At 58.5% G+C, this 22983-nt stretch overlaps 4 protein-coding genes across 7 annotated transcripts; 3 read left to right on the forward strand and 1 right to left on the reverse strand.

The window, feature by feature from the left end:
- Positions 1 to 5249: 5249 nt before the first annotated feature.
- Positions 5250 to 7751, forward strand: TBX10 (T-box transcription factor 10). Of its 4 annotated transcripts, none has more exons than XM_038563728.1 (5): positions 5250 to 5344; positions 5954 to 6109; positions 6396 to 6463; positions 6668 to 6762; positions 7200 to 7751. In XM_038563728.1, the coding sequence occupies exons 1-5, from the start codon at positions 5291 to 5293 to the stop codon at positions 7484 to 7486; spliced, it is 660 nt and encodes a 219-aa protein (XP_038419656.1). In that variant the 5' UTR covers positions 5250 to 5290; the 3' UTR covers positions 7487 to 7751. The 4 variants fall into 4 exon arrangements, with proteins under 4 accessions (XP_038419656.1, XP_038419655.1, XP_038419657.1 ...); XM_038563727.1 differs by having other exon boundaries at positions 5262 to 5413; XM_038563729.1 differs by having other exon boundaries at positions 5276 to 5344; positions 5984 to 6109.
- A 1273-nt stretch (positions 7752 to 9024) lies between these two features.
- On the forward strand, positions 9025 to 11001 carry NUDT8 (nudix hydrolase 8). The gene is made up of 4 exons (XM_038563733.1): positions 9025 to 9233; positions 9862 to 9994; positions 10526 to 10603; positions 10694 to 11001. The coding sequence occupies exons 1-4, from the start codon at positions 9040 to 9042 to the stop codon at positions 10919 to 10921; spliced, it is 633 nt and encodes a 210-aa protein (XP_038419661.1). The 5' UTR covers positions 9025 to 9039; the 3' UTR covers positions 10922 to 11001.
- Positions 11002 to 14570: 3569 nt separating this feature from the next.
- Positions 14571 to 16761, forward strand: LOC611813 (double C2-like domain-containing protein gamma). The gene is made up of 4 exons (XM_038563734.1): positions 14571 to 15931; positions 16029 to 16110; positions 16274 to 16370; positions 16446 to 16761. The coding sequence occupies exons 1-4, from the start codon at positions 15894 to 15896 to the stop codon at positions 16574 to 16576; spliced, it is 348 nt and encodes a 115-aa protein (XP_038419662.1). The 5' UTR covers positions 14571 to 15893; the 3' UTR covers positions 16577 to 16761.
- A 379-nt stretch (positions 16762 to 17140) lies between these two features.
- Positions 17141 to 22743, reverse strand: NDUFV1 (NADH:ubiquinone oxidoreductase core subunit V1). The gene is made up of 10 exons (XM_038563732.1): positions 22572 to 22743; positions 21420 to 21502; positions 21171 to 21341; positions 20061 to 20244; positions 19058 to 19247; positions 18446 to 18658; positions 18101 to 18267; positions 17781 to 17862; positions 17408 to 17553; positions 17141 to 17301 (listed from the first exon to the last, which is right to left on the reverse strand). The coding sequence occupies exons 1-10, from the start codon at positions 22641 to 22643 to the stop codon at positions 17215 to 17217; spliced, it is 1395 nt and encodes a 464-aa protein (XP_038419660.1). The 5' UTR covers positions 22644 to 22743; the 3' UTR covers positions 17141 to 17214.
- Between the last annotated feature and the right edge of the window lie 240 nt (positions 22744 to 22983).

Consider the following 22983-nt stretch of genomic DNA (forward strand, 5'->3'; position numbering starts at 1 on the left):
GCACAGCTGAGGTGCTGTCGCCTAGTGCTGCCCTGGGGGCTGGAATACCCACTCCCAGAGAGGGCTAGCTTGGGGTCTAGCCTGATAACCCTCCTTGGGCCATATGGCAGGGATGAAATGGCCAAACAGCATTATCAATTGATAGCAACCAATTTGGGGGTAGCCCCGCCCCTCTTGCCTTTCTGACCAGTGATCTGTGTGTCCCCTAATGGCCAGCCCAGACAAGCAGGGGCAGCCTGGAGAAGGTGCCTGGTCAGGCTGGATAGAGCACACAGACCTTGGGCAGAGCAGACACCTGCCCCGGTGACCCCTGACCTGGGCCGGGCTCCCACCCTGTGGGGACTACGCAGGCACTGTCAGTCAGGATAGAAACAGCGCACCACTGTCCATCCCAGATAGGAGAGAGTATGCACTTACTACAGTTGGGGAAACCGAGGCACAGAGACTGTCAGGAATCCAGCAGCATTGCACAGCTCATGAGTCAGAGCATGGGCAAGCCCCAGCTTCCTGCCACCCAGTCCAGGGGCTCCACCTCTGCCAGCACTTGCTGGTGCTGCCCCCTTGTGTTTGCTGCCCCAGTTTCCGGGCCACGCCACACCAGCAACCCCAGGTCAGGGATGGGGTCCCAGTGAGAGGGCACCACCTCTGCCATCCAGCCCTCAAGCTCCTGTGGCTTCCGAGGCCTCCCCAGCTGCCCTCAGGCCCTGTAGGCACCGAGCCCCTCCTGTCACAGGGCCTGGGCCCCAGCAGGTCCTCAAGATGGGCCCCCACCCTGCGCCTGGGTCCATTGATTGGGAGGGCTGGGGGTCTCCGAGCTGGGGAACGGAGGGAGCCGGGAGAGAGGGCCGGGAGGGGGAGAGGAGGCTTTGCAACGTCAGAGCCTTCTTCCCACCTGCCCTCCTCCCACACAGCACACGCCTGGAGCTGGACAAGCCCAGCCAGCAGCCTCGTGCAGTCCATTCTGAGTGGGGTTTGGACAAGGGGCCCTGCATACCCCCAGAACCGGGGGCCCCCTCCGCAGAGACCCGGTGCCTGGCTCCGGTGGAGAAGCGGGACCTGAGTGATCGCTCGGAGGGAAGGACGGCCCTGCAGAACGGAGCTGTGCCGCTGATTGGGCCGGGACACCAGGAGGGGCTGACCATCCTCCCAGCGGGCAGGGCCCCCTTGGGTGGCAGCGGCAGCCGGCCCTCCTCCGGGAACCAACGTCCAGGCTGTCCCCATGGCAGGTATGGTGCAGGCAGCCAAGGTGGCCCGGTGGCTGGGCTCAGGCTCCAGGGTGAACGGGGCAGGGCAGGGACCAGGTGTGGGGACCAAAGAAATCCCTCTGGGCCCGGGTTCTAGGCAGGAGGATGGGGCAGGGGCTCCCCACATTGAGTCTCAGATCCCACCAGGGCAGGGTTGATGGGCTCACCCGGGTACAAATATGGGGGGTACTGACAGGTGGGGTAATGGAGTCATTTCTAGAAAGGGAAAGCCTTCTTAGGCATGGATGACCCTGAGCCTGTCCCCTCCCCTCTCTGGGCCTCACCCATTGAGTATCGAGGTGGGGGGCCAGACAAGAAACCTCTAATTTCCCCTTCAGACCTGACTCCATGCTTGTGGGAAATTGTCAAATCCTGACCCCAAGGGAAGGGACAGGCCCTTCCTGGGTTTCTGAGAGCACTCAGGGGTGGCACGTTGACCTAGAGGGGCAGGGGATGGGTGACCAGCCTGCAAAGGCCCCAGGCCCAGGGAAGCCATGAGCCTCTCCCTTGGGACCCACAGGATCCTGGAGCTGGTGCTAGCTACGTGGATGGTGGATCTGCACAGGGCAGCTGAACAATGGCCTGTCTGATGGCCTGGTCCGGGTGGTGGGGGCCATCAACCCATCCTCCTTTCATGCCTTTCTGGGGGACGCACACCTAGTGTGGCCCATCCCCTCTCAGAGAGACCCACCCATTCCCAGACTCCCGAACTCCTGGGGGCTTTAGTGAGGTGTCACCTTTCATTTGAAGTCCTCAGGGCTGCTAAATATGGGGCCACCAGCCCTGAGCCCCACACTCAGATGAGGCACCTACTGTGTGCCAGCCCTGGCCAGGCGCTGCCCAACTGTTAGCTCATGACACGTATACCACCCCAGGAATCTCCTTCCACCCATCTGTCTGTCCATCCATCCGACACCAAAATCCACATCTGCCCAGGGGATCTCAGTTTTACCAGGCTCTAGGCCCTTTGGGGGCTGCTACAGACTAATAGTCTGTTTTTCAGGATTTTTTTTTTCTGGTTTTAATTTTTATATTGTGGTAAAAGGTACAGAACATAAAAATTTCCATTTTAGCCATTTTTTAAGTGGACATTCTGATGGCATTAAGTACATCCACACTGCTGTGCACTCATCACCTCCATCCACCTCTAGAACTTTTGCATCTTGCAAAACTGCAACTCTGTCTGCATTCAACGCTCACTCTCCCTCCCGTGGTCTCCGCCCCTGGCAACCACCATGCTACTCCTGGTGGATGAATCTGAGGATTCTAGGGACCTCTTATAAATGGAATCACACAGGATTTGTCCTTTTGTGTCTATCTGGCTTATTTCACTTGGCATAACGTCCTCAAGGTCCATGCATGCTGTAGCATACTGCAGAATGTCCTTCCTTTTTAAGGAGGAATAATATTCCATTGTCTGGATAGACCATACTATGCTCATCCATCCTTTCATCAGCGGACACTTGAGGTGCTTCCACCTTCTGGCTATTGGGATTAATGCTGCTGTGAACACTCAGGTACACATATCTGTTAGGGTCCTTGCTCCCAGAAATGGAATTGCTGGATCATACAGAAATTTTATTTTCCAGCAGCCGCACCTTTTTACATCTGGCCAGCAATGCACAGGGCTCCAACTTCTCCACGTCCACACCAACACTTGTTTTTGTTTGGTTGTTCCTTTTTGTTTCGTTTTTGGTAATAACCATCCTTACAGACGTAAAGTAGTATCTCATTGTAGTTAAGTTTGTTTTTTTTTAAGAGTAGAAGGTGGCAAAACTTTTGGCCAAGGCTTGTGCCAGGATTGTACATTAAAAAAAATGGCATTTTGGGGACACTTGGGTGGATCCTGGGGGCCTAGGATCGAGTCCTGCATCCGGTTCTCTGCAGGGAGCCTGCTTCTCCCTCTGCCCATGTCTCTGCCTCTCTCTATGTGTCTCTCATGAATAAACAAAATCATTTTTTTAAATGGCATTTTTAGGAAAACGTGAGGAGGCCAGAGCAGGAAGACATTAGGATGGGCTGCCAGAGTTAGTTTGGGCAGGTTTTTGAAGTCAGACATGGGTGAGGGTCTCCAGTGGTGATTCCAGGATCTCCTCTCGGCTCAGATCTCCTGGAGCAGCACCGGGCAGCGGGGTCCCCACGGAGCTAAGACGCTCATCCCCAACTCCCACAACCTCACATATCCTATCATGCATAACAGGGGTCCTTTTTAAAGGGTCTGCTGTGTGCCAGGCACTGCATGCGTCGTCCTCACAAATCCTCACGTTGACCCTATGAGGCAGGTATTAAGAACCACTTGTGACAGATATGGAAACTGAGGGTCTGGGAAGTGAAACAACTTAAGGCCATGAGGCCACTTGATGACTCAAAGACTCCCTGGGGAAACAGGCCCTGTCTCTGGCCTCCAGGAGCTTTAAGTCAGCAATTACCTCATGAAGTGATGCGCAGTCAGGGGCACTATGGGAACACAGGCCTGGCAGTCAGGAAGGGCTTCCTGGAGGAAGAGGCACCTAAGTGCAGCCTGAAGGAGCTGGCTTGGTGGCATAAGGGTGAGCAAGAGGGGCCCACACTTTCACCCTCTCTCCCCAGCCTTCCTGTCTGCTGGCCTCGGGGTACTTGCGTCCTCAGAGCCCTACACCCTGCCCATGACCAGCTGCAGCTGGGAGCCCCGGCTGGACTCCCCATTCTCGTCAGACCCTTCGACCGGGGCCCAAGCCACAGTTGAGCCCAGCAAGCAGGGCCCCAAGAACCCACGTGTGTCCAGCGTGACAGTTCAGCTGGAGATGAAGGCTCTTTGGGAGGAATTCAACCAGCTGGGCACAGAGATGATTGTCACCAAGGCAGGCAGGTGTGAAGAGTGGGGGCGTGCGTGGCGGGGACAGGGGGCCATGCTGGAGCCGCATTTGGGCTGCTGAGCACCTGTCCCCTGCAGGAGGATGTTTCCCACCTTCCAGGTGAAGATCCTGGGCATGGACACGCTGGCGGACTACGCCCTACTCATGGACTTCGTGCCTCTGGATGACAAAAGATACAGGTCTGGGGGCTAGCCGGGGAAGCAGCTCAGATAGCAGGGGCTGAGCCAGGGGCCAGTTGGAGCAGTGGCAGGGAGGCCAGTCCTGGGGCACCAGTGGAAGCCCGATGGCAGGGGGGAGCCCAGCTCTGGGCTAGCCTGGGCAGGCAGAGGGAACTCAAGCCAGACAGCGTTCAGGGCTCTCCCATCCTCATGTGTGAGACGGGGACAGTGCATGGGCAGTTATGCTGAGGGACGGCCCCTCTGTCCTGCAAGTCCTGGCTCCAGGTAGGGGCAGCAGATGAGTGCTGTGGGGTGCAGATGGAGCACCCCTGCCATTGCTCTGCTCTCCAGGTACGCCTTTCACAGCTCAGCCTGGCTGGTGGCAGGCAAAGCAGACCCGGTCACGCCAGGTCGTGTGCACTTCCACCCGGACTCGCCGGCCAAGGGCGCGCAGTGGATGCGCCAGATTGTGTCCTTTGACAAGCTCAAGCTGACCAACAACCTGCTGGACGACAATGGCCACGTGAGGCCCCAGCCACAGTAGGGAGGGGTTAGGCCAGGGCTGGGGACACTGGGGCCTGGTCATAACAAAGCCTGAGACCAGGGCTAGCTGCACCTCTGATGCGCAGAGCCTTGAAGCACCCCCAACCCCTACTGATGACCAATGCTGGGGGCGAAGTTCACCTGGCTGTGGGCTGGACAGCAGAGGGGACTGTCCAAGCAGGTGGGTAAGTGGGCTGGAGGTGTGGGAATGTTCCAGCAAACACTGTCCTCTTTGTAGAGGGGGCCAGGCCCATGGTAGGTGCAGGAATACAGCATGGTTGCCACTTTGTCAAACAAAGATCCCTGCCTCCATGGGGAGGGATGCAGGTGGTGAGCAAAGAATCCAGACTGCCCTGTGTGCAGTGTCTCAGATGGTGACAAATGCCAGGAGAAAAAGGAACCAGGGAGGGGGGCTGAGACAGAGGTGAAAGTTCCGTTCAGGGGGTTCTAGAAGCCACTGAGGCAATATTTGAAGAGAGATCTAAAGGAAATGGGGAAGGGAGCCTGTGTACCAGAAGTGGGAGCTGTTGCAGGGGAAGGGACAGTAAGTGCAAAGGCCCTGAGGTTGCAGAATGTTTGGCCAGTGAAGGGGAAGTGCAAGGAGGCTCCTCACGTACGTAGCTGAAGTGGGGTGAGTAAGGGAGAAGGAGGGAAAGAGACCCCGAAGCTGCCAGGGCTGATCTGCGCGGCCAGCTGGCTGTGGAGAGGGTTCTGGCTTTTACTCTACGCAGTGGGCACAGGAGACCTTTGAGTCGGGGGTGACATGCTGCAGCTCACTGGGGTTGCTGTGCGCAGAATGGACAGGGAAGCTGCGAGGACGCAGGGAGACCAGTCAGGAGGCAGCTGAGGAAATCCAGGGGGACATGACGGCAGCCAGGCCAGGTGGAGACGGTTGGGTGGCAGAGGTGGTCAGGTTCTGGATATTTCCGAAAGTAAAGCTGACAGCGAGGCGTGGGTGTGGGAGAACGCAAAGTGGCAGAGACGCTCAGACACAAGGGGCCTTTGCTGCAGAACCTCGGGCTCTCCCGGCCAGACTCTGCGCCCCCCCCAGACCCCCCCCCACCGGGCAGCTTTCCCGCCCCAGAGAGGACTTAGCCTCGGGGGGGGGGCTGCCGCTGCTCCCCTGCACACCGCCTTCCGCAACCCCCCACAGATCATTCTCAACTCCATGCACCGCTACCAGCCCCGCTTCCACGTGGTCTTCGTGGACCCTCGCAAGGACAGCGAGCGCTACGCGCAGGAGAACTTCAAGTCTTTCATCTTCACGGAGACCCAGTTCACGGCCGTCACAGCCTATCAGAACCACCGGGTGGGTGGGGCCCATTTCACAGGGACGGAGACTGAGGCCCCAGGCTCTGGGCTCCCACATGCTCACAGAGCCCTGCCCTCTCTCCTCCCCTAGGACGCAGCAGACCCCTGCCCTCGGTCATTCCCCTGCCCTTGTGCCCACTGGCTCTATGGCTCCCGGGCTGAGGGGCCCAGGTCCCAGAGCCTCCTGTTTAGGGCATCCAGGGAGACGGGGTGGCTGAGCCTGGGGCCCCGCAGCCTGTCCCTGGCTTGGGGGCTGGCCCATAACCACACTTTCTCCTCTGCAGATCACCCAGCTGAAGATCGCCAGCAACCCTTTTGCCAAGGGCTTCAGGGAGACCGACTCGGACTCCTGGTACTGTCTGGGCCTGGCATCTCCACCTGGCTGCCCTTAAACCAGCCCCTCACCCCTGTCCCCAGGCCTCTTCTAAATCCTCCTGCCCTGCTGGGAGGGTCATATCCACTGACTCGTCCTGGGGTCCTGTTTGACTGATCACGTCCCTTGGCCTGGGCTCCCCGCTTGACCTCCTGCCTCCATTCTTGTTTGTCCCATCCTCAGGACTGTATCTTCCCGAACCCTGCTCAGCATTCCGGCCCGGAGTCCCAGCAGCCTCAGCTCCTGCCTGCTGACAGGCCCCGCAGAGCAGGAGAAAGGTTAGCCCCCAGGCTTACAGACCCAGTAGGCTCACAGCCCATGTGATGGGCAGGAAGTCAGCTGACAGGGCCACAGGGCCTTCAGCCTGGGGCTTCAGCATGTTCAGCAAGCCCACTGGGCACCTCTTCAGCCAAAGTGGAGGAAACAGAGATTTCTGAGACAATTAGGACCAAGGGCAGAGAGAACAGGACAGGGACAAGGTGCTAAGAACAGGGGTGGGAGGTGTCAGGTGGGCTTCCTGAAGGAGGTGGCTCCTGAGCTGGGCCTTGAACTAGGAAGGGTTTGGACAGTGAGAGAAGGTGGGAAAGAAGGGAGGGAGAAGGAAGAGCAAGGGCAAAGGCTGAAAAGGGGAGGAATGGGATGGGAGCAGGGAAGGAACAGGGAGGTTGAGGATGTGGGGAGGTCTGGGGTCCACTTTGACCATGTCCTCCTTCAGACCCCAACAAAGCTCCGGCCTCTAACTCCAGGACATCTGCCCGGCTGCACCATCAGCTGCTGCCCCCCCCTGAGGCTCTGCTGCCTCCAGCCACCTACCAGCCCCTCAACTACCACGGCCTGTACCCTGGAGCCCCAAGTCCCCTCAGAATCCCTAAGGCGCGACCAGCACCATACCCCCTGCCCAATATCCAGGCCGGCAGAGATCAGGACGGCCTGCCCCTCCCAGCTAGGCTGGGGCTCCTGTCCCCCACTGCCATGCACTTAGGGCCTGTCCAGGACCCTTAGTGATGGTGAGGGCCCTGTGGACAGACTCCTCTTGCCCTGAACATTACTCCCTCCAGCCTTGCCTCTGCAGAGGCCCTGTCCCCTCCCAAGGAGAGCAGGGCAGGTGGAAGCCCAAAGAGGAAGGCTACCTGCCCAGAGCACAGCAAAGCAGAGAAAGTTCCAGGATTGGAACCAGCTCCCCGCCCCTCCCCAGAAGCTGTCCTCTTCTACCTTGAGGGGTGACTCCTCCAAGCCCTACTTTACATTAAACCATTTGGCATGAGTAGTCAGAGCACTTCTTTCCTTGGGGGTTGGGGTGGAGGGATTTAGGAACACTCAGACCCCAGATAATGGGCTGCAGAGGTCCCAAAGGTCTGCGCAGTGCCAGTGGGTTCCTTGGAGCACAGTGATGGCAAAGGTGCTGGCTCCGGCCATGGGGCGGGCTCTGAGTGAGGCTGCGGTTTCTGCTCCCAGCCTTCTGTGTCCAGGTGAGGACTGAAACTGCACCGCAAAGAGGCGGCTGCTCAAAATCAAAGGAAAGCATGGTGACATCTGCCATCCCACACATAGGTGCTGTGCCCAAGACTGGGGTGCTCTGGTCCTCCAGAAGCCAGGGTCTGGAGGGATGCAGAAGCAGGACAGGCAGTGACCACTCGGGCCAGGCCAAGATGGGGGCAGGGGGAGGGACTTGAGAATCCAATCCAGGCTCAAGCGACGCAGGAGTGCGTCACAGAACGGTAACATTTAAACCAGCACCGAGGGATCCCTGGGTGGCGCAGCGGTTTAGCGCCTGCCTTTGGCCCAGGGCGTGATCCTGGAGACCCGGGATCGAATCCCACGTCGGGCTCCCGGTGCCTGGAGCCTGCTTCTCCCTCTGCCTGTGTCTCTGCCTCTCTCTCTCTCTGTGTGTGATTATCATAAATAAATAAATAAATAAAATTAAAAAAAAAATAAATAAAAATAAACCAGCACCGAAAGGAGTATAAATTGCTAGGGACAGGGCCGGGGAGGAGCCGGGAGGGGAAGCCGCTGGGCACCCCTCCCGCAGCCCCGACGTCCTCGGCCTCCGGAGCGCCCCGTGGGTCCCCGAGACACCCACTCCGAACATCCTAGGGCACCTCGCCTTGGGGCCTTAGAAGAGGGACGGACACAGGCGAGCGTGGAGGGACGCGGGGCGGGGCCTGGCAAAGCCTCGAAGCCCGACACCGTCAGAAGGGCCGGGCCGGGAAGCCGGGGCGAGCGCGACGCCGGGCGCTCCGGGAACACGCTCTAGGCCACCAACGCCAGCTCCGCCCCGGCCCCAGGCCCGCCCCCGGCCGGAAGCCAAGTCGTCGGGACCCGCCCCTTCCGGCCCCGCCCCACCAACTGGAGGCGAGCCCTCTCCCTCAGGCCCCGCCCCGCTCCGCCGAGGCTCCGCCCCCAAGGGCACACCCCACCTCCGCGGGCTCACGGGGCGGGGGCGGGGCGACTCCTCCCGCGGCCCCGCCCAGCTTCCCCGGAGACTCGGAGCGCGCTCGCGGTGCGCCCCCTCCCGAGGCCCCGCGCCCTCCGCGTCCCGGCGGCACCGGGCGGGAATGCTGCCCGACTACCTGTCCGCGGAGGGCGAGCGGCGCTGCCGGCGGCTGCTGGCGGGGGCCACGGCCCGGCTCCGCGCGCGCCCCGCGGCGGCCGCAGTGCTGGTGCCGCTGTGCTCGGTGCGCGGGGTCCCGGCGCTGCTCTACACGCTGCGGTCCAGCCGCCTGGTTGGGAGACACAAGGGTGACGTCAGGTACACGGCTGGGAACTCCTGTCCTTTCCGGGAGGAGGCCGCCGACCCCCGGACACCGCGGGGACCTGAGCCAGGCGCTCTGCGTCTCCGAACCTGGGTTTCCGCCTCTGGGGAACGGGGCTGGGGAGAGCCGCGCCCCGCGTCCCTCCGCCCCGAGCCTGGCGCCGTGGGCGCCCCCGCCTGGAGCCGCGCCGGACCCCTCCAAGCGCGTCCCGCACCGCCTCGGGCCGGAACACCTCTCTGAGAAGGCAGGACCCGGCCTCCTGTCGGCGACTCCGGGAGATTCGGGCCCGGGAGCACACGGAGCTCGCCGGGCGGGGCTGCCTGGCTTCCCGCCCTGCCCCCGCCCCCGTCCCGGTGGAAACTGGGGACACAGTAGGGTCGTAGCGCCACTGCGGCCACCATAGGTAAAACTTGCGTGTGTGAGCTCCAAGGCCTCTCCCTCAGCCCTGGCGTTCAGGGAGGGCAACTGAGCCAGGACAGGTCACCGTGGCTTGCCCGCGGCCTCACTACAAACTAGAGGTAGAGACAAAAGATGCTAGGCGGGTAGCTAGCCCTCTGCCACAGCTTCACCCCCACCCACCATGGCCCCAACAGACCAAGGACCAGGCTCCCTGTGCTTGTTCAGTTTCCCAGGTGGCAAATGTGACCCCACTGACCAGGATGTGGTGCATACAGCTCTGAGGGAGACCCGCGAGGAGCTGGGCCTTACTGTGCCTGAAGAGCATGTGTGGGGTGTCCTGCAGCCTGTGCACGACAGGGTAAGACTGCCAGGCCCTGCGGCCACCATCAGGGACAAGCAGAGTGATAAGGGCCTCTGGCCAGCAAACAGCATGGTGGAGCACTAGGCACCAGCCTGGCAGTCACATTCCATCCTCACACAACCCATCAAGGACGGGCCAAGGCTATCTTAGCTCCTTTTCCCGGGGGATACTGAGGCTCAGGTCCTGGGCTGGAGGTGGCTCCAGGGTAAGCCAGCTCTGCCCAGCTTGGTGGAGAAGGGTTGTGGAAGTCTTCACAGGGTAGGTGGGGATTGGATGACAAGTGGGAGATTTTAGGGTAGTAAAAGCGAAGTGAAGGGAACAATCTGCAAAGGCCCAGAGGGCCGAAGGGCTCTAGCAAGTTCAAGGGCTCTGAGTTAGTGTGGCTGGAATGAGCTCAGGAGCAGGGGCTTCCAATGCTGAAAGCCTCTGGGTGGCCAGGTGGGGGTCTTCCTCTCAGGCTCCTCTCCCCAGCCCCAAAGCTCCACCGAGGCATGCCTCCCTTGACTACCTGTCATCCTCCTGCCCCAGCAAAAGGCCACTGTGGTACCAGTGCTTGCTGGCGTGGGCCCACTGGATCCCCAGAGTCTCAGGCCCAACCCCAAAGAGGTGAGTAGGGGGATGGTGGGGGCCAACCAATTGTGGGGAGCCTGCAGTGGCAAGTCGTCTGTCCTCCCTCTTACGGCCTCCTGCCCACAGGTGGACCAGGTATTTGCCCTACCCCTGGCCCACCTGCTACAGGAGGAGAACCAAGGGTACACCCACTTCTGCCACCGTGGCCACTTCAGCTACACACTGCCTGTTTTCCTGCATGGGCCACACCGTGTCTGGGGGCTCACGGCCGTCATCACTGAGTTCACCCTGCAGCTGCTGGCACCTGGCGCCTACCAGCCCTGTCTGGCCACCTCCAAGCGGCTCACAGGCTAAAGGCCTGGCCATAACCAGCCCCTTCCCTCACATTGCCAGGCCAGCTTCAATCTAGGACTGAATAAAGAGCCTTTACCAAGTCTGTGGCAACTGTCTCTTCTGCATTGGGACCTTGACCTAGGGCAGACCCCAGGGTGCCTCTGTCCTGACTGGGGTGCCTCTGTCCAATCACACTGCTACCTATTGAACAGTGGGCACTTACAGTGAGTGCTTACTGTGTACAGGTACTTGGCCCTCACCACAGCCCTGAGGTGAGGCCAATGTTGACCCTGGCTGGTGAGAGCAGGGCTCAGAGAGAGGGGACACCTTGCCCAAGGTCATTCCAAGCTAGGACTTGAGCCAAGCCCTCTCTGACTCCAGAGTGAAAACTCAGCCACACACTGTAGTTCCTGCTCCCTCCTCTGTGTCTAGCTGACCCCTTGTCGGGCTGTAGGAATCCAAAGAGGAGCCCTGCATGTTACTGCAAAGTTCCAACATGCTAGGCTCCTCCCACACACCAGTACTGTGCCGGTGCCATATCTTCGGACCAGCCAGATGCTGCCCTGACCTCTGGGGGTGACTCAGTCTGGGGAAGACCTCAGAGTATGTCACACAGGTAATCATGTGACTGTACGTTAATTAATCACAGATAATAGTGGAGTTATACATTATGTAGACCAGAGAGAGGTGGTAAGCAGTCCAACCTTGTCATTGTGGACCGGGCAATATTAGCCAGGACAGGTGATAGGAAACTACCCACTAGCTGACTTTGCCAAAAGAGGAATGGTGATAAACTTGAGATAAACTAGCTCCAGGCATGGCTGGATCCAAGGGCTCAGGGGCTCGCTTTCTCTAATTGTGCCTTCCACTGTGTCAGCCTCACTCTTGGAGAATCCCTGCTCTGCGGGGATGAGAAATAAGGAGAGGGCAACAGCTCTAGGATGGCACAGCACCAGTATCCCACCAACAGGAACCAGAGCTTCATTTCTCTAGAAGCTCTAACCCAGAGTTGTTCATTCGTCATTGGCCCTCCCTGAACCTGTCACACGGCGTCTGCTGTAGTTGGAATTCATTGGTTGGCAGGATCTGCCTGCTGAGGCCTAGAGAGGAGGACAAGCCTCCTAGATGAGACTAGGGGAGGGGCAATCTCCAGAGGACCACTGGGAAGAGACAAAAGTTTGGGTAAAAATCAGCCAATTCCCCTGCAGAGTGACCTTGACACCAAAAGTGGGCAAGGGCAGCCCAGGGCAAAGGAGGGAAGTTGGGGCAGAAAGAGTAGCACATGTGCAAAGGTTGGGGTATTCAAGGACACAAGATTAGCAGTGTGGGGGTGGGGAGGGGCCCCCTCACTCAGGGGCCACCCTGGGGTGTCAAGGGAACCCGCTTCAGTGGTAGGTTAGGATTTTGTTCCAGGCTGGGAAAGCAGCACAGGGTGTTGAAGTGATGGGATTCCTGTTTGAAAAAGCTTGAGCTGCAAGAGGCCCAGGCTACAGACGCCCTCCCCTTGGAGTCCTCTCCCTGGGCGCCCTTCCCCGCTCCACAGGAGCCCTGTCACCTCACCTCCCACACACCCCCTCTACACCTCCTGAAGTGTCCCCCACACCGCGTGCTCCCTCCCCCTGCACCCCTCCTGCCTCACCTACACCTTCCTTCATGGGCCCCTCCCACCACCCTCACACTTCACACCCCGTGTCACCACTGGCCCTCCAGACTCCTCACCTGGGAGCAGGGCGCATGATGATGGTAAAAATAACCGTGACAGTGTGTGAAACAGGGTGAGGGAGGTGGGAGGCTGAGCCCCTGCACTAAAGGGACCCTGGGGGTTGAGGGCAGAGAGGTGCCAGCCTCCGGAGCCCTGGAGATGAGCTCTGAGCCCCGCCTCTTCCCCCCCACTTCCCCACCAGCTCTGGGAGGCCCTTTGCTCACCCTCTTGCTCTAAACGGGCACCTCAGTCTGGCTTATACTCCGCGAACCAAAGCAGGTGGAGGAGCTCACAGAGTGGTGAGTAGCCGCCGGCCTAACTGCCAGCAGACTGGGGTCCCCCTTCGGGCCATAGCCCCCACTTCTCCCCCGCCCCACCTACTCTGATCCTGCACTTTGTCCTCAGGTCCTGGCTGCCATTCCAGACCCCATTCCGAACCCTCGGGGATGCCTCTCCACTCAGGTTCCTTGGCCCGCTGCATTCCCCCTGTCTCCAGTCCGCAGGGGCTCCTCTGAGTCCCTTCCCCCATGCCCAAGCCCCCATGGCAGGCATGGTGGCAGTGAGCCGGGGGCGGCCACCGCGGGTCAGCATGCAGGAGCACATGGCCATTGATGTGAGCCCCGGCCCTATCCGGCCCATCCACCTCATTTCCGACTATTTCCCACATTTCTACCCCTTTACTAAGCACAGCCTGCCCACCCTAGACCCACACCCTGCAGTGACCCCTGCCATACACTCTGCACCCCAGCTGCAGCCTGACCCAGAGCCGGAAGGAGATTCAGACGACAGCAGTGAGTGGGGGCAGGGAACAAGGGGAGCACTCCTGGCCCAGCTCCCCAGGGGTAGGGTTTGAGGCATCCCAGGCATCCGACCCAGGAGATGCTGGGCAGGAGGCATGGTGCCATTTGGGGGGTAGGGTGGGGTTGAGGTAGGAGCTGACCCTGCCTGCTACCTGCCATTAGCTGCCCTGGGCACCCTCGAGTTCACGCTTCTTTTTGATGCGGACAACAGCGCCCTGCACTGCACGGCTCACCGTGCCAAGGTGAGGATGGGGGCAGGGGTCTATGGGCCAAGAGCCTGGGCCACAGGCCTGTCCCACATTCATTGTCTTTTCTCAGGGGCTCAAGCCACCGGCCTCAGGCTCTGTGGACACCTATGTCAAAGCCAATCTGCTGCCAGGGACCAGCAAGGTAAGGGTGAGACCCAGGCCCCTACTGGTGCCCCCTGGCCACACTCCAGCCTAGAATGCCCATCTGGCCCTGCTGTGTCCCTCCTGACAAAGCCTAGATATCAGGCATGGAGCTCCCCATCACTGGCTTGTGCAACTGGAGGCCTACCAGGGAGGTGGGCTGGGGTGGGGCCCCAGGCCCAAGGAGGCCCTGATCCATTCTACCTGGCCCCCAGGCCAGCCAGCTTCGGACCCGCACAGTTCGGGGCACAAGGGGCCCTGTCTGGGAGGAGACACTCACCTATCATGGCTTTACCTGCCAGGATGCTGGGCGGAAGACTCTGCGGTGAGGAATGGGCCTGGGCCACAAGGGGGCAAGGACGAGGTAGGGGGTGGGGGGAAGCTGACCTGGCTAGGTCTGACCTGAGTGGCTACCAGGCTGTGTGTGTGTGAGGACCCACGGCTGCGGCGACGGCGGCGGGCGCCTCCCCTGGGGGAGCTGCGGGTACCCCTGAGGAAGCTGGTGCCCAACCGAGCCAGGAGCTTTGATGTGTGTCTGGAGAAGCGGAAGCTGGTGAGTGGGGCTGGTACAGGTTGGGGTATAGGGACTAGGATCCTGTGGTGGGGAAGCTGGAAAGGGAACGGGGGCAGGGGCAATATCTGGCCAAGTTGACCAGGCTCTTTGCTCTTTCAGACCAAGAGGCCCAAGAGCCTCGACACAGCCCGTGGCATGTCCCTGTATGAGGAGGTGGGTAGGGCAGTGGGACCAAGCAGGGATTGGGGGGGGTCAACCTGGGAGCCCAGGCAGATGTGCATCAGGCAGGGCCTCAGGTGGGCTGAGGGGGTAGATCCAGGCCCAGGTGGGCCTGGGGACGCTGAGAAGCCATCTCCTTCACAGGCCCTAGCATTCATATGCCCTGGGAACAGCTGGACCCCAGTGCCTGGACAGGGAGGGAGACTCCCTGGCTAGGGCAACTGAGAGCAGCCACTGGGCGCTGGGACAAGCAGAGCCCTCAGGAGGCAGAGACGTAGGCCAGGTAGAAGCAGAGGCTGCAACTGGTGGGTTCTGTCCATGGCCCAATTTGGGAGGGCAGGTCAAGGTCCAGGAGAGAATGGACAGCAGATGGGGCTCTCTGGCTTCTAGGTTGACCCCTAAGCATTGTAGGTACCACTCCTGGGGCTTGTATCCCTACACAGGGGCTACAAGAGGCAGAGATGACTGCAAGAGGCTCCATGCCAAAGACCAAAGGCATGGCCAGAACCCCCACCCCCACCCCCAGCTCAGCAGAGTGAGGGCCCTGCAAGGCTCAGGGCAGGCCCTCCCCAGCTCCTCTAGGTGGTTAGGGCCAGGTGCTGCCGCCCTGCCCCCTGGTGGGGCTGCAAGTTGCTGCACCTGCCAATTAGCCAAGGCCAGGCTGGCAAGTCCCACCCAGGTGGGGCAGGCACTCTGAGACACACACTTCCTGTCCAAGACCCCACACACTGAAGCATCACTGTGCATGGCAGGTGCTTCTGGAATACTCCCTTACTGAGAAAATGTAAGCAAGGTGGTTGGGCTTTATCTGAACTGAATCCTACCTTAAGTATGGGAGAAACACATTTTTCCCGGGCATCCTCCCCAAGTCCTCACCAGGGGCTGAGGGTGGCAAAGGACATTCAGAATCTGGTCCCCTGGGTGGTGGGGGGTGAAGAGGGTGGTAAGAGGTCATCTAGGAAGCTCTTAGCATGTTTGTGCCACTCAGACTCCAGCGCCCTTCCCCTCAGTGACAAAGATGGCCTGACCTCACCAGTAATATGGCCTGAGCAAGCCCCTCCCCTTCACAGGCCCTGGAGGGTACAGGGCCGATCTGGAAGCTCCCTTCCAGGGCACCAGGCCAGTGACTATTTTTGGAAACTGAATCATGACATTAAATTGTTGGCCCCTGATTTCTTGAGTTGTTACATTCAGCTGACACTGGTGGGTGTGCAGGCTTGTGGTTGCACCTGGCTGACCACAGCCTACCCTGCAGGATGAGGTGGAGGCGGCAGGGGAGGAGCGGGGGCGCATCCTGCTGTCACTGTGCTACAGCTCTCAGCAGGGCGGCTTGCTGGTAGGTGTGCTGCGTTGCGCCCACCTTGCCCCCATGGATGCCAATGGCTATTCGGACCCCTTTGTTCGCCTGTGAGTATAAGTGGGTGGAAGGGCAGGTGGAAAGTGGGGGTTCCGTAGAGCCCCTCTCCGGGGCCACACCTAACCTGATCCCATCCTTCCCAACCAGTTTCCTGCATCCAAATGTGGGGAAGAGATCTAAATACAAGACCAGTGTTCGGAAGAAGACCCTGAACCCTGAGTTCAATGAGGTAGGCCAGGGCCAGGTGGAGGCAGTCTTCCAGGGTTAGGGAGGTCAATGTTCTCTCAGCCAGAAAGCATAGGCCCCCTCTAACCTGAGCAACTCACCTGTTTCTGAGTCTGTAAAGGACTCAAGGCCCCTTCTTTCCTGCCTTTCTGCCCTCTTCCCCGCAGGAATTCTTCTATGCAGGCCCAAGGGAGGAGCTGGCCCAGAAGACACTGCTGGTGTCTGTATGGGACTATGACCTGGGTACAGCTGACGACTTCATTGGTGAGAATGTGGGGAAGCGGGGGGAGGGGCCCAATGGGCTCCCACATGGCTCCTGACTCCTGTCCCCCAATCCAGGTGGGGTCCAGCTGAGTAGCCAGGCCGGTGGGGAACGTCAGCAGCACTGGTGTGAATGCCTGGGCCGCAGTGACTGCCGACTGGAGCTGTGGCACCCGCTGGACGGTGCGCCCCTCCAGCTCAGCGACTAGAAGTGGTACCCAGCCTGTTCCTGCCTACCACCCTCCCCCAAACTGACCCATACAGCTGGGAGGACCTGGAGCTGCCCCACCCACCGTGCCCAGCCCCACATCAAATTGTTTGCTTTCTTATTCCCCTTTCAGATTCACCCCCCTGCCAACCATAAAGCAAGAATAAACCTTCAAATCAGACCAGACAGAGCCTGTTCTTTTCCCTGCCCATCACCTCACAGGGCAGACTGGGCCCCGTTCTTGCTCCCATCCTCCAGAGGCCCCCACTGGGCCAGGTCCAGGTCTGAACCCCAGGCCACTGCCTTCCCCTCGCCATACTGGGAAAGGCCCCTGTACCTGCCCCTGCTAGCTGCACTGAGGGATGGGTGCTCAAGATGGTCTGGGACAGACCGACTCACAGGAAGCCAAGGTGTGGATTCATGACATGACCCTGAGCTGACCTATCCTTCCACCATGTGGGGTCCAAGTAGGGTATGGGAAGCCCCTAATCCTGTCTGGGAAACAGACCTCCATGAGTCATGGGCTACAGTGGCAAAGTGAACAGCAAGGCCACAGAACAGATGCATCAGGAGAGTGGGCAGCACTTGCTTTATTGTCCAGCCATCTGGACAGATGGACTTCGGTGCAGGGCATCGAGCTCAGGAGGTAGCTTGCCTGGCCTGGTGCTGCTGGGCAAACCTCTGCATTCGTTCCTCAAGCTCTGGCCGAAAATGGCGGATCAGGCCCTAGAGGCAGGTAGGAGACACCATGAAGCAGAGCTGAAAATCTCAGCACCCCAAGGCCTCATCACCCCACCCCCACCCCAGTGCCCACAAGCAGGGCAATGAGTACCTGCACAGGCCAGGCGGCTCCATCGCCCAGGGCACAAATGGTATGGCCCTCTATCTGTTTGCTGATCTCCCAAAGGGAGTCGATCTCGGCTGGCCGGGCATCCCCCCTCACAAAGCGGGCCATCACCTTGTTCATCCAGTCCACACCTGAAGCCATGGCAGTAAGAGAGAGCCCAATGATCTCCAGCCAGGGTGTAGAGAATAGCACTCCAAGGCTGTAGGCCATGGGAAGGGCAAGGCCAAGAGAAACTACAGCCGGCTGGGAAGCAGCAGCTATACATTCAGTGTCCAGAGCCCACCCAACCTTTGCCCTGTGCCTGACCCAGGCCTAGGCGAGTCAGAGAAGAAGTCCCCACCCTGCCCAGGGAGCTTACCCTCACGGCACGGAGTACACTGGCCACAGCTCTCGTGCTTGTAGAACTCAATAAGGCGGGCAATGGCTTTCACAATATCTGTCTGGGGTGACAAGAGAATGAGCAGGCTCCTAGGCCGGAGCCTCAGACCTTTAGTAGCACACCCTGATTCCAGCAATGTTCTGGCCACCTCCTCCACTCCCCCTATCCACTGGCACTGCCCAGACCCCAACAGGCATTCCCTCTGGTCACAGGACCTGGGATCCAAGAGCTGGCAAGAGTTCTTAGGAAGCCCAGGGAGGGGTACCGTACCACTGGGTGGGGAGGTTGGCAGCCCTTACCGAGCGATCCATGACAATCACGGCAGCTGTGCCCAGGCCTGTCTGTGCTTGTACCAGCGCATCAAAGTCCATCAGCACTGTCTCACACACCGACTTGGGGATCAGTGGTGTGGATGAGCCGCCGGGGATCACAGCAAGGAGATTGTCCCAGCCACCTGTGACACCCCCTGGGACCACAGTCCGTTCCCAAAAGGATGGATGATCAGGGCTGGGACCAGCATAGCTGCCTAGTCCTGAGCCCAGGACCTCTGTCCGCCCCTGCCCAGCACTGCCTCATGAGGCCCTCCCTGGCTTTCTCCACGAACATCCTGCCCCACTTCTGCCCCGGTTGGCCCCAGGCCTCACCAGCATGTTTTTCAATCAGTTCCTTCAGGGGTACAGACATCTCCTCCTCCACAGTGCAAGGGTGGTTGACATGGCCAGAGATATTGAACAGTTTGGTGCCGGAGTTACGTTCACGACCAAAGCTGGCAAACCAAGCACCCCCACGGCGGCAGATGGTGGGAGACACAGCCACTGTCTCCACGTTGGCCACGGTTGTGGGACAGCCAAACACTCCTGTGGAGGAATGGGATGAGGGACTGGTGGCTACCAAAGGGTGGTCAGGTTTCCTAGCAGTGGGGTCTGTCCCAGGGTCCTGCTCTGTGATCCAGTCCCCCTTCACTCTTTTGTCCTTCCCATCCCCGACTGGATCCCAAACTCCCAACATACAAACTCCCAACATACACTGCAATGCCTTTTCATCTCTCTCCCCCTAGTCCCTAGAGGACTGGAGGACCCAAGTGTCTGACATGTGGGCTGAGGCAGGATGAGGGACTGCTGTCACCACCTTACTCAGCATCTGGCCCCAAATCCAGAAAGTGCTCAGAAATTCCCTAAGAAAGACCACTGGGCACTTGATGCCCAATGAGATTCCACAGGACACAGAACAAGGCTCAGGTTCAGGCCGAGTCTTACCCACGTCGGCAGGGAATGGCGGCTTCAGGCGGGGCTTGCCCTGCTTGCCCTCAATGGACTCGATGAGTGCTGTCTCCTCCCCACAGATGTAGGCCCCGGCCCCACGCACAACAAACACATCAAAATCATAGCCAGAGCCACAGGCATTCTTGCCGATCAGACCAGCCTCGTAGGCCTCTCGAATGGCCACCTGTGGGACAAGAGTGTGAGGGTGCCACTCCCACCAGTCCGAGAACACTGTGTGGTGGGGAGGGGAACAGACCGAGGGAGCCCATGTTCATAAAAGTCTGGGAGAAAGCTCCTCTTGAACATGAGCAGAGGATGCTCTGGAAGGTGGGGATTTTACAACGTGTAATTGTAATAACCTTTAACAAATTCTCCAACTACATGTATTTTTAAAAGAAAGGCTGAGAAAATAATGAAGATTTTAATAAGCACTTTCCTATAGATAGTGGATCTGTGGGAGGTTTTCTTGTGTGTATGTATGTGTGTGCTTTCCTATCTTTATAAAGAGCAAGTATTACTTCTGCAGTAGAGATTGATTTTTAAATATGTAGCAATAACACTTATACATAATGCTACTTTGTGCCAGGCGCTGTTCCAGGTGCTGTTTCCGCATCCCTCATCACTGTTGTGTAAGAGCCTAATAGAATGGAGTGAGACTCTGGCCCTGGACCAGTCACTACAGGTGCCACTGAGCTCAGAATTACTGAAATGACCCCTTGACCCTTCTGTAGGAAAAATACCTGCGAGCCAACCCTGCCCCACGAGTCATGGAGGCCTGAAAGCCTCTCAAGTTGAGGCTCTGGAACATAAAGAAAGAGCCCAGAGGAGGCTTTGGGGGCCATGTCCTATTTACAATGCATGCAGCAGTGGCAACCACTCTTCAGTTCAACCCCAAACAGACCCAGTGCTAAAATCTAAGAACAACTATGGCAGTAAGCAAGCACGTGAGTGCACACCCAGCACCCTCCCTTCTGTGGATGCCACTACCCTTTCCCACCTGCAGATTGGAAGCCTCATTGTAGAATTCCCCTCGGATGTAGATGTAGGCAGCTCGGGCGCCCATGGCCCGGCCCCCAACTAGGCAGCCTTCCACTAGCTTGTGGGGATCGTGGCGCATGATCTCCCGGTCCTTGCAGGTGCCCGGCTCACCCTCGTCTGCATTCACGACTAGATACTTGGGCCTGTGGGTGCCAGCACATTGGTGAGGCTACAGGGCCACCAGGGCTGGGCCTTCAACTACACGCCACCCCACTCCACCCAAGGAAGCCTCAGAGATGTCTCCTCTGATAGTCGATCTCTCACAGTCCTCCCAACAGTCTTAGGAGCTCTGCTTGTTCACCATCAATGACAGCAAGCTCACTGCCTGTTACATCCTTGGGAGACTATGACCATGGGAAAGGTCTTTGTTCTGCTCAGTCCACATGTTCCCTTGTGCTTTCCTAAGAGCCCAAATTCTGCTCTTGGTCACCAAGAACCTTCCTGAACCTCTGCCACACCTCTGGGGCCAAAAGGAGGTAAAGTAGCTGACATTTATCATTTGCTTTCTATGTGCCAACCAATTTAAGGGCCAAGAGCTATATGAACACTATATCTTAATCCCTGCAAAATAGAAAATCCACTTATAAAAATAAAACTGAGTTCAAACAGACCAGGAGATAGCACAAAGCCTTATAATTAGAAGGCAGGGGAATCCCTAGGTGGCTCAGCCTGGTGGTTTAGTGCCTGCCTTTGGCCCAGGGAGTGATCCTGGAGTCCCGGGATCAAGTCCCACATTGGGCTCCCTGCATGTTGCCTGCTTCTCCCTTTGCCCATGTCTCTGCCCCTCTCTCTCTCTCATGAATAAATAAAATCTTTTAAACAATAATAAAAAATAAAAAAATAATTAGAAAGCAGGATTGACCAATAAGTCTGCATGAGTCAAAATCTTGTGTTGATTCTGCTATACCTGAGGAAGACCAGAGAGAACTGACTTTCACCTACTTAATCTCTGGTGAGGTTCTCTCATTCATTCACTTTTAGTTTCAGAGGAAACAGTCCCAGGGCCCAGGTAAGCCATAGCCACCCCCACATTTCTCCTGCAACCCCATCTCTGCCTCCCTACACACACCTGCCATCTGAAGGCTTATTCATGAAGCTCCACTTCAGGCCAGTGGGAAAGCCAGCACCACCACGGCCCCGCAAGCCGGATGTCTTGACCTCACCCAGGATCCAGTCAGGGCCCTTCAGCAAGATCTCCTTTGTCTTGTACCAGTCACCCCGACTCTGGGCACCTTTCAGCCTGGACAGTGAGGAAGGCATTGAAGGGGAGGCCTTGCTCCGGGACCACAGAGCTAAGGGCACCATCTCATCATCTCACCTCCAGTCATGGCGGCCATACAGGTTGGTGAAGATCCGGTCTTCATCCTTCAGCGAGCCAAATGAGGTTTTCTTGGGTGCTGTCTGAGGACACAAAGAGTCAGGAGGCTCAGCACAGTTCTGGGGTCATGAAGGGCCAAGCCAAAGGTTACAGATTCTTCAGTTCCCCTGATTAGATGGGGCTGGGCTGAAGAGATGGTAAGGGCCTATGCCTCAGAACCCTTCATAGCAGCAAAGCTACCACCAGTTAGTAGGCACTTCCTGCTTAGTAGGCATTAGGCTAAGTATTTGACATCCAAAACCCCATTTCATCCTCATAACCCTGAGACACGAATGACTTCCTCTGTTTTACAGAGGAGGAAACTGAGGCTAAGAACAAATAGAACTTATGGAAGGGCACACAACCAAAAGCACTAGCTGGAATTTGAACTCAGGTCTGTCATGGTCAAAGCCCACACCTGAACCACAGCACCTTACTACCTCCCTGAGCCCAATGTCAAGTATCCACTCACTTGCCTGGCCGTCCTGCTGGACCAAAGCTTGGTCAGACCAGGGTCTTATATTAATAACTCTGCTGGAAACAGAATGTGCTTACTGATGCAAAAGAAACACTTCACTGGGGCCGGGATACAAAGGTGATGGAGGGCGACCCACTTGGGATAAGACTGATGAGAAGTGGGGTCTGGAATCCACATGGCCAAGTGGCGAGCACCCCAGGTGAGGGCACCCCAGACTCCCACCCCCTTTAAAGTCACTACAGGGAGCAGAGCGCTGGACGGGGCCTCAAGAGACGTACATCCTCCCCAAAGCTTGTTTTCTGCAGCTGTAAAATGAGGACAATGACACCTTTACACTGTATAAGGCCATGCGAAGGAAGGAAGGAGACAAGGACGCTTCTCCACCTGCAAAATTTTCTACTGTGTCGCCCGGCTGTTAAAATGGGGAAGCCAAGGAGCCGGAGGAACGGGGAGTCAGCCTGCCATAGGGACCCATTCCCTCTACATCCAGGCCGGAGCGGCAACCTTCCTGCCGCGCTGGGGAAATGAGGAGGTTCTCCGGAAGGGACTACAAAGCCAAGGGATGGCGCGCGCAGAGGCACTGCAGCGAGACCCGACCCGGGGGCACCCCTGGCCGGAGCCAGGCCGGGTCTCACCGTGTCGCCGCTGAAACGCACAGACACCCGAGCGGGGAGCGACTTGCTGAGCAGCCGCCGTGCCCCCAGCATCACGATAGACGGTTCAGTCACCTCCCGCTGTCACCTTCACGGCTCCGAGGCTGAGGAACCGGCGCTCCCGAGACGCTAGGCGGCGCACAGGAAAAACGTCACGCGCCCTGGCTCGGGTTGCGCGCGCAAGCTGCCCTGCGCCCCTATCGCCTCGCCCCCGTCTCCGCTTCCTGGTAGGAGGGCGGGGAGGCCAAAGTGGCCTCTCTGGCGCGGCGGCTGCTGGGAAATGTAGTCCCGTCGGCTTCCGGGCCCGCTTTTCTCTCCCTAGGGGGTGGCGCTTAGTTTCTAGTTTCCTTGCTCACTTCCGGGCTCCAGACTTTCAAACCCCAAGTAAACAAAC

This window comes from Canis lupus, chromosome 18 (assembly GCF_011100685.1).
Source record: "Canis lupus familiaris isolate Mischka breed German Shepherd chromosome 18, alternate assembly UU_Cfam_GSD_1.0, whole genome shotgun sequence".
Lineage (NCBI taxonomy): Eukaryota > Metazoa > Chordata > Mammalia > Carnivora > Canidae > Canis > Canis lupus.